This window comes from Taurulus bubalis, assembly GCF_910589615.1.
Source record: "Taurulus bubalis genome assembly, chromosome: 10".
In the NCBI taxonomy this organism is placed as follows: domain Eukaryota; kingdom Metazoa; phylum Chordata; class Actinopteri; order Perciformes; family Cottidae; genus Taurulus; species Taurulus bubalis.
Window position 1 is genome coordinate 26,478,031 of NC_136598.1, and position 13,372 is coordinate 26,491,402.

Consider the following 13,372-nt stretch of genomic DNA (forward strand, 5'->3'; position numbering starts at 1 on the left):
TCTTAATTCAGTGTTAAAATCACAGACCAGTGAAGTCCTGCAAAGCACCACCACGGGGATGATCATCACATTTTTGTTTTTCAGAATTTACACCAAAACCAATAAATATGTCCAAAAACACGGTTCACATCCCCGGATACGCCAGAACCCACAAGGTGTACCCCTAAACTGACCCATCAGACCGATCCTGGGTGCAAACCAAAGTATTTGTGATTCATAAAAAACTAACCGGCGAGGTCATTAATGTTTCTGGCGGCCCGGAGTGCCGACTTCATGGCGGTTTCGATCCATCCGTGCGGCGTGGCCGTGTGCTCTCCTGCGAAGTGGACCCGGCCCTCGCCCTGGAACAGCTCTTTGGCGTAGTGGCCCTGGTAGGGCGTGAACAGGGCGAAGGCCCCCAGGCTGTACGGGTCCAGGCCCCACTTCTTCACCAGGCCCCCCGTCCACAGGGGCCGGATGTGCTCCCCGTGGACCTTCACCAGGTCGTCCAGGACCACGGCCATCAGCTCGTCCTCGCTCATGCCCTGGAAGAGGGCGGAGTCGTCGGAGCAGGTGTAGGACGCCAGCAGGGCCCCCGCCGCCGTGCCGGGGAAGCCGTGGCTCGGGTAGACGATGAAGCGGGACGGCCGGTCCGTGATGCTCTTCCCGCCTCGGATGCCTTCGGCCTCCCAGAACCGCTCCGCGAAGCTGAGGATCACCTTGGTGGAGCTGATGTAGTGGACCGAGCGCAGGGCCTCCATCTTGTCCGCGGAGAGCGGCGGCTGGAAGTCGATGAAGACGGAGGCCTTGGCCGAAGCCGTGACCAGGGCGTAGTCCGCCGTCAGGTCGGTCAGGGAGCCGGAGTCGCGCCCGTCCTGGTACGTCACCGTCACGCCGCCGCTTGTTTGGTTGACCCGCTTGACCTTGCAGTTGAAGAGGGTCGTGGCATTTAACGCCTGGTGGAACGCCGTCGGGAGTTGATCAAAACCACCCGTCACCTCAAAGTACCTGGAAAATACAAACAACGTCTTATGCTGCTCATAGTCAGTAAGTAAGTAAGATTTATTTACTTACTTACTGTACAGCGCCTTTTGCAGACCAGGGTAACAAGGCGCTTCATAATTACAACAAAACAATACACAGATTAAGAAGTACATACAGATTTAATTTAAAAAAGGCCAAGACAACTCAATGACAATCATAACAGCCCCAAGGCAATTAAACAAAAGCCTGAACAAATAAATGGGTCTTAAGTTTCCTTTTGAAGGAGTCAACAGACTCCATCGAACGCAGGGAGAGCGGAAGATCGTTCCAAAGCCTGGGAGCAACAGCCTGGAGAGATCGTCTCCTCTGGTCCGGAAACGAGTGGTTCTGATCCACAGACCTCAGAGTCCGAGTTGGGGTGTCAGGCTGGATCAGATCACTGATGTAAGGTGGAGCCTGACCATGCAAAGTTAAAACCAGAATTTTAATTTAATTTTGTTTTCATAGAGCCCTTGCTGGCAAGCACACTGTATGTTCTCCTGCAGGCTTATTCATAATCATAGTCCCACAAAACGAGTATCTCCTCCTGCGGGCGTTGCCAGCACATCAACGCGTCAAAATACATGAAAATGTGCAGCCTGAGTCTGGAGTTTATTTGCCCAATTGGGCATTTGTTGATACAAGGCACAGTTTTCATGTAATCATTGTTCAAGTTTAGGAACATTTTCGGAGCATTTCAGACTTTACAAAGGGTGTGTATGGCGCAGGTTAGAGTGGTGATGTCATCGCTAGAGTCCAGAGAGGCTTCAGGATCTTGCGGAAAAAATATTTTATTATATTTTATTATATATTTATATTATTTATTATATATTTTATATATTTTATTCTATTTTTTTTACTTTTGCCATTAACTCCACAGTTTTCACTCATTGGGGATAATTTATAGACATAAACAAAGGAAATATTGTCTTTTGTCGTAAACCTGGGTCGATTGAATCCACAGATGCAGACATTTGATGGAATCCGACTGATTGTGAGAGGAAGTCCACCTCCCTCCTCCATTGAGCCCCATGTTAAATCTAACCACAATTTTCTCTCATGATGCAAACGTGAGCACGTTATAAACTGAAGTTACGCTCTCATTTCTAAATCCTTACAAATATTTAAGTACACGGAAACGTTCACAGAAGTCTTGCGCTTCTCTTAATTTCGTTATTTCCGCGATGGGATCCACGGTTGTCTGTAGGACTGTGCGTTATACCGCTTCAATGCTGATTGGCTTACGGCACGCACGTTTTTCAACACTGCAAATTCGCGTCGCATCATTTGCACCCGCCCGGCGGAAAATCCATTTGCGTCTGTGCATTGTCTTTGCATGTAATCTACTCGCGCGTGAAATTCGCAATAATTTTGGTATGAACGCAGCATTAGTCACAAGCTGCACGAATAAATATTCTTATATTACCAATCAATCAAAGGACGGAAGGTGACGAAGGTTTCAAGTCTTCTTCAATACAGCATGATGTTCATTTAGTAAATTATGGTCATTTAGAGTCAAACAGACCATAAAGCAGGGGACGCTTTAGGGGCGGGGCTACAATGTGATTGACAGGTCGACAACAGAGACGCATATCACTCCTCCTGAGTCCTAATATGGTCACTTTTTTTTCGCAACCAGTGAACAGCAAGTGACCATAAACTCATGTTTACAATGTTTACTGAGGGAATAAATACAGAGAAGTCATTTTCTATAGACTTCTATACAACCAGAGGAGTCGCCCTGTGGTGGTCAGTAGAGAGAATGCAGCTTTAACACATGAAGCATTGACTTCTATACAACCAGAGGAGTCGCCCCCTGGTGGTCAGGAGAGAGAATGCAGCTTTAACACATGAAGCATATACTTCTATACACGCAGAGGAGTCGCCCCCTTAGTGGTCAGGAGAGAGAATGCAGCTTTAACACATGAAGCATAGACTTCTATACAACCAGAGGAGTCGCCCCCTTAGTGGTCAGGAGAGAGAATGCAGCTTTAACATATTTCTCACTGTGTGCTGTCGCTGATGTCCGACTGAATGTACAGCATCTCTATCAGCGACATGTAGAAGAGGCTGTTTTCGTTCAGGATGTCCCCGATCATCCTCAAGGCACCACGGCTCAGATTGCCCACCTTCACCAGATATTCCTGTCAGCAGTCAAAAGTAAACTGTAAAAAAATATTCAGATTCAAACTATTTGTCTGTAAACGTCAAGATATAGACCTTCACGGTGTAGGAATCATATTTATCCATCGTGGCACTGCAGCCGATGGCCTTGACATCGTCCTGCACCTGCACACAGATTACAGTTAGAAACACATGTGCAGTACAAAATACCAACAATAACACTATTATAGATTATTATACACAAACCTTCCAGAGCGTCTGACTGAAGAGTTCAGCAGCCGACTTCCCCCTCTCGCCTTCACTCAAGCTGTAGTTCAGCACATTGGGGTTGTTTCCCACGGCGCCCGTCTTCTGTCGCACTCCATTTATCAGATAGTAGGTGTTCCCGTCGTCCTGGATGAAGGCGTTCAGGGGAATTTGGAATTTGGAGGCAAAGGAAAGCAGAATCCTGTGGAATAGATGGTGCAGATTAAATATGTTTTTTTACATGTAAGAGATATTTGACATATTTCTTTTTCGGCAAGACCAGTGGCGGATGAAGTATTGAGATCGTTAGCTACAACAATCTATCAATTACAGATTAAAGTTGTAAACTATTTTAACTATTTCATATTTTTTTCTCAATTTAACTAGAAGAAAAAAAAATGCTGTATTACAGTTTTTCTCCATGGTATACATATGTGGTGGCGAGGGGCATGATTAGGCTCAGCTGCAGAGGGGGAGTGGAGGAGCGGCTCAGGGAACAGGTGTCGGGGATGAGGCCTAATTGGCCTCAGCTGGAGCGGATTGTGTGTTTTGTGTGTCTTCCCTTTATAAACCATAGGATGGACTCTGCCAGAGTGCCATAGCTGGACAGTGCTGTTCCGAATAAAGACGTTGCTCGTGTCATTTGTGGTGGGGGAAACTCTGGGAGGTAACTGGACTTTTTACAACAAACAACAATTAGATCACAATTCATAACAAAATAGCATTTTTTTTTATGATATTTCTGAGGCAGCCAAAGACTCTTGTCTGCTAAACTCCACTGCAGTACATTAACTTCTGCAGTGATGTGTTCCGGCCCGGACTCACCTGTGGAAGCTGGGGATCCTCATGGCGCCCACCTCTGCGTACCAGCCTTCTCTCCTGATGGTCTGCACTCGGCCTCCGATGCGGTCGCTGGCCTCCACGATGGTCACCTTGTGGTCCACAAACGAGTTCCCCATCACACACCTTCACATGCACAAGGAGCTCAGGTCTCCAACGGCCCGCTCCCCTTTTACCTTGTGTCCGGCGTCTTCTAGAAGCTTGGCGGCGGTCAGTCCGGCGACGCCCCCGCCGATGACGGCCACGTGGCGAGGAGTCCTGGAGGCGGGGAGGCCTCGGACCGCGAGGTCCAGAAGCTCGCTGTAGTCGACGTCCTGCAGGCACTCGTTCAGCGGGTCCCCGAAGAGCCCGGTGACGAAGAACACCACCAGCCCGACCAGAACCAGAGGGACTGGAGGGACAGAATGTTGACTCAAGGGAGGAAGATACTGGCTTTAACAGTCAGACTTCCTACTTTACATACTCTCTGTTGGCTTTTTCTTCTTATTTTAGTTCCTCCCAAAAGAAGGTTGACATTTTTCGAGTGTCACTAATTCTGAACTTACAAAAAACTGAATCACAAGCAGAACTGAAAGGTTTAAGACGAATAATGCTGATTGCATTTTCACCAAAAAAACACCTGTGTTGCACAAGTACTTCTTTTGTATTGTGTCTGCATTCACTTACATGAGAAAAATCAATTTACTACGTTATCAAATCTGAATTGAGACATATTAAACTATTGAAATGAATGCATTTTAACAGCAGTACTTACAGAACTTGCACATGTGAGGGATCATCTTGAGGACGGAGCTCCACACTCTGGATTTCCTGGTTACACTGAGACTACTCGAAGAGTAGGAACCCTTCCAAAATCAACTCTCAGGTTTTAGAGGAGGAGCCCCACTATAATCATGAACAAATAATGCAATAGAAAAAGTCAACAGAAAAGTTATTTTGCAAAAATGCATTAAAAAAAAGACATTGAATTTGTGGAATTCGGTAATCATTCAGAGAAGATAAATAACACCAGGCGGTCTCTCATCATTCAACTCACCAGTGGTGGGCCGTCAGGGCCTACTAAGCCTTCTCTGCTGGCCCAATCAGAATCACAAAGTTATAGCTATTTTATAATTTAATTGTTTTTCACTAATACACTACATGTATAGTAACTATTTTTCCCTATTAGCTTATTTTCTCATTCCACAGCTCCTGTCTTCCTATGTTGCTCTGCTTCCAGCCTGCAGCGCCTGAAGCTTTTTTTAAAGAGAGCTTTCATCCAATCAGATTTCACCTCTGTGTCTCTATGGAAGAAGAGCGGATTAAAGTACATGGGGGACGTTATTGTTGATTGTCACAGACTTCAACAAATCAGATATTTAGTTTGACATGCTAGCCTGCTAACTTGCTGGACGTGTGATTGGTCAGTGGGCCAGCGTGACTTTAGGCACTCGAGAAGGACCTGGTACTGCAACTGAAGCGCACCGATGAACTGTACAACCGCGTCACTGAACTGTTTAATAAAGGGAAGAGGATGGACTTTGTCTTTAAGTGAACAGCATCTGGTGAGTGAACTGCTGTTTGTGTTTTTACATCTGCAGTCGTATTTAATCATAAACACCGGGTAACGGCAGCAGCTGCTACTCGAGCCGTGGCGCCTCTCACCCCCGCCACGGTGTCACCCAGCTTGGTTCTCCGCCGGAGAGGTTAGCATCAGAGAGGCTAGCGCAGGCAGGTAGCGCCGTGGAGGTGGTAGGGGTTCCCTCGCCGTCATCCTGTTTTCCATTGCGCCTCCTCGGGTTGAGCGTGGTGGCGAGTGTTTCCTTCTGGATCGTTCTATTGTGTGCAGTGTTTTAGTGCCGCAGTTTTGTTGGATTGTTTTGTTATGTTATAACTAAATGTGGCTGGTTCTTGTATCAGATGGCACAGAAGGCCCAGGTCGAAAATGCACGGCCCGCCACTGCACTCACCTTCGTCAAAGGTAAAGTCTCGTAAGTCGCCATGAGCCGGTGCATGACTGAGGAGGAATGACCGAGTCCTTCGGTCGAGCTAAACCTTCAACACTGTGTCTGGAAGAAAAAGAAAAAAGACCCGGACACGGGGTATGTGTGAAACTGCACACGGCGTAATCTTAATGAGGGGGACTGTGTGGCTCCTCAGGTCTTCCAGAAGTATTTTCCCACACCGGCTCGAGAGTCAACCACACTGAACAAATCAGATTAGTGAGGGTGTACCGGTGATCAGCATACCTCCTTTCCCCCATCTTCACTTCTCCCCACTCTGACCTGAAGGTGCTCGTTCAAAGGGACCCTACAGATGTCAAACATGTCCCAGTCTTCATTATTTCTAATGCAAATATACTTTTTTGTAGGCGGCATGTCTTCACACTGTTTTTGCTGCTTACCTGGAAACATGCATGATCTTTATTTAGCTAAAGCATGAATAAAAAATAAATAAAAGCTGTGTTTCATTTTTCAGATTCTAGTTTTGCTGCATTGGCTTTTTGTTATTTATTCAAAGCTAAATGCCAAATAACTACTTTTGTGGAAACCGGTAGTGATTCAAATGAAAGGCAGAACTTACAACTTAAAGAAAACCTTTTCTCAGAAAATAAACACCAGAGAAACAAACAGGAGCAGGAGATGTCTCTATTTCCAATCTCCCAAGATTTCCCAGTTGACTGCTGGTTTGTGTCAGAGCTTGACGGCTCGCTGGTTCGGGCTTAGGTTTGGTCAGTTTGCGTAAGAACACTATGGTCGCTGAACTAACGAGGCTTTAATGAGTTATGGCGGCCATGTTTATGTTTATGAAGTCAGTTTGTCTGCTTAAAGTAGGGATGAAAAAAGAGAAAGAAGAGGAAGAAGACATAAAAAAAGGAAAGGAATTCACTTTTAATGGCAAATAGGGACAGTTAACAGAGGTAACCTTTGACCACTGACCACCAGGGGGCGACTCCTCTGGTTGTATAGAAGCATATGCTTCATATGTTAAAGCTGCATTCTCTCTCCTGACCACCAGGGGGCGACTCCTCTGGTTGTATAGAAGCACATGCTTCATGTGTTAAAGCTGCATTATCTCTCCTGACCACCAGGGGGTGACTCCTCTGGTTGTTTAGAAGTATATGCTTCATGGTGTGAAGCATAGACTAACATCCTCTATAGACTAACATGAAGTCATGTGACCGTAGTGGAGTTCCTCTATAGACTAACGTTAGCTTCTTAGTTTACACTTCAAACATCATTAAAGTTCATTATTGAAGATTATCTTGATGAATTAAACCTGGAAGAATCATAAATGTCTGTTTATTGTATGTAATAATCCAAATCCAATGAAAAATTCCCTACCTTTTTTTTGCATAAGGGAACCAGTGCGATGCTAACTTCCTGGTTGACATATATACAAAATAAGTCATCCCTGCAACTCTCTATGGAGCTGGAGCCAGCAGACGAAAGCTGTGAAAAACACCTAAAGCTTATAGGCACAGTTGTACAAGTATTCAGAGTAGAGTTGAATTAATAAGACCATTAATACATAACTATTTAATCACGTGAGTCCCTTGTCAAGCAAAACATTGATTCAATAATTAAATAACTTAACTGTCAGTGTTTTGAATATTCTGGCATTTTGGACAAAAACAATCAGTGCACTCACCGCCTGGGACAATTTTAGGACTTTTTAAAATTAAATTAATAAAAAAAACAATCAGCAGATTTAACAGTGCTCTGAATAATAGTTTCAGCTCTTAATTCAGTGTTAAAATCAAGTATATTTTTGAAGCCCCCAGCTTCCACCACGGGGATGATCATCACATTTGTTTTCACGCAAAATCTTTGTCAGAATTTACACCAAAATTAATAAATATGTCCAAAAACACGATTCACATCCCCGGATACGCCAGAACCCACAAGGTGTACCCCTAAACTGACCCATCAGACCGATCCTGGGTGCAAACCAAAGTATTTGTGATTCATAAAAAACTAACCGGCGAGGTCATTAATGTTTCTGGCGGCCCGGAGTGCCGACTTCATGGCGGTTTCGATCCATCCGTGCGGCGTGGCCGTGTGCTCTCCTGCGAAGTGGACCCGGCCCTCGCCCTGGAACAGCTCTTTGGCGTAGTGGCCCTGGTAGGGCGTGAACAGGGCGAAGGCCCCCAGGCTGTACGGGTCCAGGCCCCACTTCTTCACCAGGCCCCCCGTCCACAGGGGCCGGATGTGCTCCCCGTGGACCTTCACCAGGTCGTCCAGGACCACGGCCATCAGCTCGTCCTCGCTCATGCCCTGGAAGAGGGTGGAGTCGTCGGAGCAGGTGTAGGACGCCAGCAGGGCCCCCGCCGCCGTGCCGGGGAAGCCGTGGCTCGGGTAGACGATGAAGCGGGACGGACGGTCCGTGATGCTCTTCCCGCCTCGGATGCCCTCGGCCTCCCAGAACCGCTCCGCGAAGCTGAGGATCACCTTGGTGGAGCTGGCGTAGTGGACCGAGCGCAGGGCCTCCATCTTGTCCGTGGAGAGCGGCGGCTGGAAGTCGATGAAGACGGAGGCCTTGGCCGAAGCCGTGACCAGGGCGTAGTCCGCCGTCAGGTCGGTCAGGGAGCCGGAGTCGCGCCCGTCCTGGTACGTCACCGTCACGCCGCCGCTTGTTTGGTTGACCCGCTTGACCTTGCAGTTGAAGAGGGTCGTGGCATTTAACGCCTGGTGGAACGCCGTCGGGAGTTGATCAAAACCACCCGTCACCTCAAAGTACCTAGAAAATACAAACAACCTCGTAGTCACAAGGTGCACGAATAAATATTCGTATATTACCAAACAATCAAAGGACGGAAGGTGACGAAGGTATTAAGTCTTCTTCAATACAGCAACAGACCATAAAGCAGGGTATGCTATGGCAACCAGTGAACAGGAAGCGACCATAAACTCATGTTTACAATGTTTACTGAGTGAATAAATCAAGAGAGAAGTAGAGCCATTTACATATACTTCTATACAACCAGAGGAGTCGCCCCCTTAGTGGTCAGGAGAGAGAATGCAGCTTAAACATATTTCTCACTGTGTGCTGTCGCTGATGTCCGACTGAATGTACAGCATCTCTATCAGCGACGTGTAGAAGAGGCTGTTTTCGTTCAGGATGTCCCCGATCATCCTCAAGGCACCACGGCTCAGATTGCCCACCTTCACCAGATATTCCTGTCAGCAGTCAAAAGTAAACTGTAAAAAAATATTCAGATTCAAACTATTTGTCTGTAAACGTCAAGAAGAAGAAGACCTTCACGGTGTAGGAATCATATTTATCCATCGTGGCACTGCAGCCGATGGCATTGAGATCGTCCTGCACCTGCACACAGATTACAGTTAGAAACACATGTGCAGTACAAAATACCAACAATAACACTATTATAGATTATTATACACAAACCTTCCAGAGCGTCTGACTGAAGAGTTCAGCAGCCGACTTCCCCCTCTCGCCTTCACTCAAGCTGTAGTTCAGCACATTGGGGTTGTTTCCCACGGCGCCCGTCTTCTGTCGCACTCCATTTATCAGATAGTAGGTGTTCCCGTCGTCCTGGATGAAGGCGTTCAGGGGAATTTGGAATTTGGAGGCAAAGGAAAGCAGAATCCTGTGGAATAGATGGTGCAGATTAAATATGTTTTTTTACATGTAAGAGATATTTGACATATTTCTTTTTCGGCAAGACCAGTGGCGGATGAAGTATTGAGATCGTTAGCTACAACAATCTATCAATTACAGATTAAAGTTGTAAACTATTTTAACTATTTCATAATTTTTTCTCAACTTAACTAGAAGAAAAAAAAAGCTGTATTACAGTTTTTCTCCATGGTATACATATGTGGTGGCGGGGGGCGTGATTAGGCTCAGCTGCAGAGGGGGAGTGGAGGAGCGGCTCAGGGAACAGGTATCGGGGATGAGGCCTAATTGGCCTCAGCTGGAGCGGATTGTGTGTTTTGTGTGTCTTCCCTATATAAACCATAGGATGGACGGAGGAGGCCAGGGAGGAGCTAGAGACACAGTCTGCCAGAGTGGCATAGCTGGACAGTGCAGAATCCGAATAAAGACGTTGCCAGACGATATTAAGGTCTGCTCGTGTCATTTGTGCTGGGGGTAAACTCGGGGAGGTAACTGAATTTGTTACACTGGCACCCAATGTGGGCTCCCCTTAAAAGAGCACATGGCAAGCAATATAAGCAACACCCAGATCGGCCGTCCCCAGCCGATCCTTGCGCTGGGGCAGATGCTGGGCATGATCGCGGCAATGCAGCAGGACCAGGCGGAGGCAAGCCGGAAGGTCCTGGGGGCGCTCCTAGCCCAGGCAGAGAGGCAGGTCCACACCCTTGAACGTCTTTTGCCGCCCTGACAGCGGCAGCCCCGTCGGCGCCGACCCCCTCCAGCCTGGCAGGGGTGGCACTACACAAAATGACGGCGGCGGACGACGTACAGTCTTTTGTGGAGGTATTTGAGGCGGCGGCAGAGGCGTGCGGCGGCAGAGGCGTGCGGCTGGCCGGTGGCGGAGTGGGCGGTCCATCTCCTGCCTCTTCTCACCGGGGAGGCGCAGACAGCGGCAACCTGTACCGACCACGCGGGCGGCACCCCCACCCCGGTTCCCCGATCTTCCGACCCCAGCAAACGCCGGCACCCTTCCCAACCCACCGGGGGTCCCTCAAACGGCAGGGCAGGAGTGATGGAAGTGGGCCAGGTGATTCGGGTTGCCGGCTCTCTAACACCCTCCCCCGGTCTGGGCGCGACGTACCGCGTTTCGGTAAAAACCCAGGGGGGTACACATCAGGCAATGGAGGGAAAGCATAATATGAAGGTTGAGGTTAGTTCTCGCTATGGTGATTAGGCTCAGCTGCAGAGGGGGAGTGAAGGAGTGGCTCAGGGAACAGGTGCCAGGGGTGAGGCCTAATTGGCTTTCGCTAGAGCAGATGTTTTGTGTCTTCCCTTTATAAACCATAGGATGGACTCTGCCAGAGCGCCATAGCTGGACAGTGCTGTTCCGAATAAAGACGTTGCTCGTGTCATTTGTGGTGGGGGAAACTCTGGGAGGTAACTGGACTTTTTACAACAAACAACAATTAGATCACAATTCATAACAAAATAGCATTTTTTTTATGATATTTCTGAGGCAGCCAAAGACTCTTGTCTGCTAAACTCCCCTGTAGTACTTTAACTTCTGCAGTGATGTGTTCCGGCCCGGACTCACCTGTGGAAGCTGGGGATCCTCATGGCGCCCACCTCTGCGTACCAGCCTTCTCTCCTGATGGTCTGCACTCGGCCTCCGATGCGGTCGCTGGCCTCCACGATAGTCACCTTGTGGTCCACAAACGAGTTCCCCATCACACACCTTCTCATGCACAAGGAGCTCAGGTCTCCAACGGCCCGCTCCCCTTTTACCTTGTGTCCGGCGTCTTCTAGAAGCTTGGCGGCGGTCAGTCCGGCGACGCCCCCGCCGATGACGGCCACGTGGCGAGGAGTCCTGGAGGCGGGGAGGCCTCGGACCGCGAGGTCCAGAAGCTCGCTGTAGTCGACGTCCTGCAGGCACTCGTTCAGCGGGTCCCCGAAGAGCCCGGTGACGAAGAACACCACCAGCCCGACCAGAACTAGAGGGACTGGAGGGACAGAATGTTGACTCAAGGGAGGAAGATACTGGCTTTACCAGTCGGGCTTGACCAGTCAGGCTTTACCAGTCAGGCTTTACCAGTCAGGCTCCTACATTATTGGCTTTTTCCTTCTTCTTCTAGTTCCTTAACACCTCTTCAAAAAGAAGTTTGACATTTTTCAAGCGTCACATCAAAAACATTTCTATGTCTTTCTTTTTTTTGCAGTCTGTTTTTCCAAATGATCTTTTACGTTTTTTATTGGCATTTTAAATTGAAAAATGTTTCCCAGTATTTATTCATCTGTTAACCTTTTTTAATAACACTTTAAATGTAACTTTAAAAGAGCAAAATGCTTTCTTCCTCCCACTTTTAGAGCTCGAACTGAGTGATAAACAGTTTCTTTTTATTATTATTATGTACTTACAAGCAACAAAGCAGAACTGATAGCTTTAAGACAAATAATGCTTATTGAATTTTCACCAAACACCCACTTGTGTTGCACAAGTAGTTATTTTGTATTGTGTCTGTTTTCACTTACATGAAAAAGATAAATATAATACGATATCAAATCTGAAATGAGACGTATTGAAATGAATGAATTGCGTAACAGCAGTTCTTTAAATGTACTTACAGAACTTGCACATGTGAGGGATCATCTTGAGGACGGAGCTCCACGCTCTGGACTTCCTGGTTACACTGAGACTACTCGAAGAACAGGAACCCTTCCAGAAAGTAAACAGGTTTTAACGATTGTTAGTTAAAACTGTAAATCATAGCTTGTTTTATGAGAAAAAAACCTGATTTGGATGTATTGAACACCATAAGTAATATATAAGTGAAATATATGGTTTGGTTCATGAAAAAAATTCTAATTTCACATATGTGCGCCAATGTGCCCAAATGAAAATTATGGAGATCTCGCCAGAATGTTCTCTGTTCTAAACCCTCTCTAACTTTGTTCTGTTTCAATTTATCAAAGTCAACCTTTGCAGAGAGAATGTTCACATATTGAGTTATGATTTGGGTTAGAGAATGTTCACATATTGAGTTATGATTTGGGTTAGAGAATGTTCACATATTGTGTTATGATTTGGGTTAGAGAATGTTCACATATTGAGCTATGATTTGGGTTAGAGAATGTTCACATATTGAGCTATGATTTGGGTTAGAGAATGTTCACATATTGAGCTATGATTTGGGTTAGAGAATGTTCACATAGTGTTATGATTTGGGTTAGAGAATGTTCACATATTGAGCTATGATTTGGGTTAGAGAATGTTCACATAGTGTTATGATTTGGGTTAGAGAATGTTCACATATTGAGCTATGATTTGGGTTAGTGAATGTTCACATATTGAGCTATGATTTGGGTTAGAGAATGTTCACATATTGAGCTATGATTTGGGTTAGAGAATGTTCACATAGTGTTATGATTTGGGTTAGAGAATGTTCACACAGTAACATAGACTGATATTTACACATCTGAACAAAATCTCACATGTGTACCAAAAATATTAAAATAGCCCTAGTGGTTGCAGAAATACACCCTTTTTAGTTTGAGTATGCAATTT

The 13,372-nt window shown here is 46.5% G+C and overlaps 2 protein-coding genes across 2 annotated transcripts in view; both read right to left on the reverse strand.

The window, feature by feature from the left end:
• Positions 1–5,032, reverse strand: part of LOC306742612 (L-amino-acid oxidase-like) — a 5,517-nt gene extending 485 nt beyond the window's left edge. The window contains exons 1-7 of the mRNA XM_079225006.1: positions 4,967–5,032; positions 4,389–4,603; positions 4,198–4,304; positions 3,373–3,574; positions 3,223–3,291; positions 3,010–3,146; positions 230–987 (exon numbers count right to left, since the gene is read on the reverse strand). Of these exons, the coding sequence (XP_079081132.1) occupies positions 230–987; positions 3,010–3,146; positions 3,223–3,291; positions 3,373–3,574; positions 4,198–4,304; positions 4,389–4,603; positions 4,967–4,991 (1,513 nt within the window). The 5' untranslated portion in view covers positions 4,992–5,032. The remainder of the gene's footprint in view (positions 1–229; positions 988–3,009; positions 3,147–3,222; positions 3,292–3,372; positions 3,575–4,197; positions 4,305–4,388; positions 4,604–4,966) is intronic.
• A 3,136-nt stretch (positions 5,033–8,168) lies between these two features.
• Positions 8,169–12,498, reverse strand: LOC306742849 (L-amino-acid oxidase-like; the record flags this gene model as incomplete). Its single annotated transcript, XM_079225286.1, has 7 exons — positions 12,433–12,498; positions 11,596–11,810; positions 11,405–11,511; positions 9,595–9,802; positions 9,451–9,513; positions 9,235–9,371; positions 8,169–8,931 (listed from the first exon to the last, which is right to left on the reverse strand). The coding sequence occupies exons 1-7, from the start codon at positions 12,455–12,457 to the stop codon at positions 8,169–8,171; spliced, it is 1,518 nt and encodes a 505-aa protein (XP_079081412.1). The 5' UTR covers positions 12,458–12,498.
• Between the last annotated feature and the right edge of the window lie 874 nt (positions 12,499–13,372).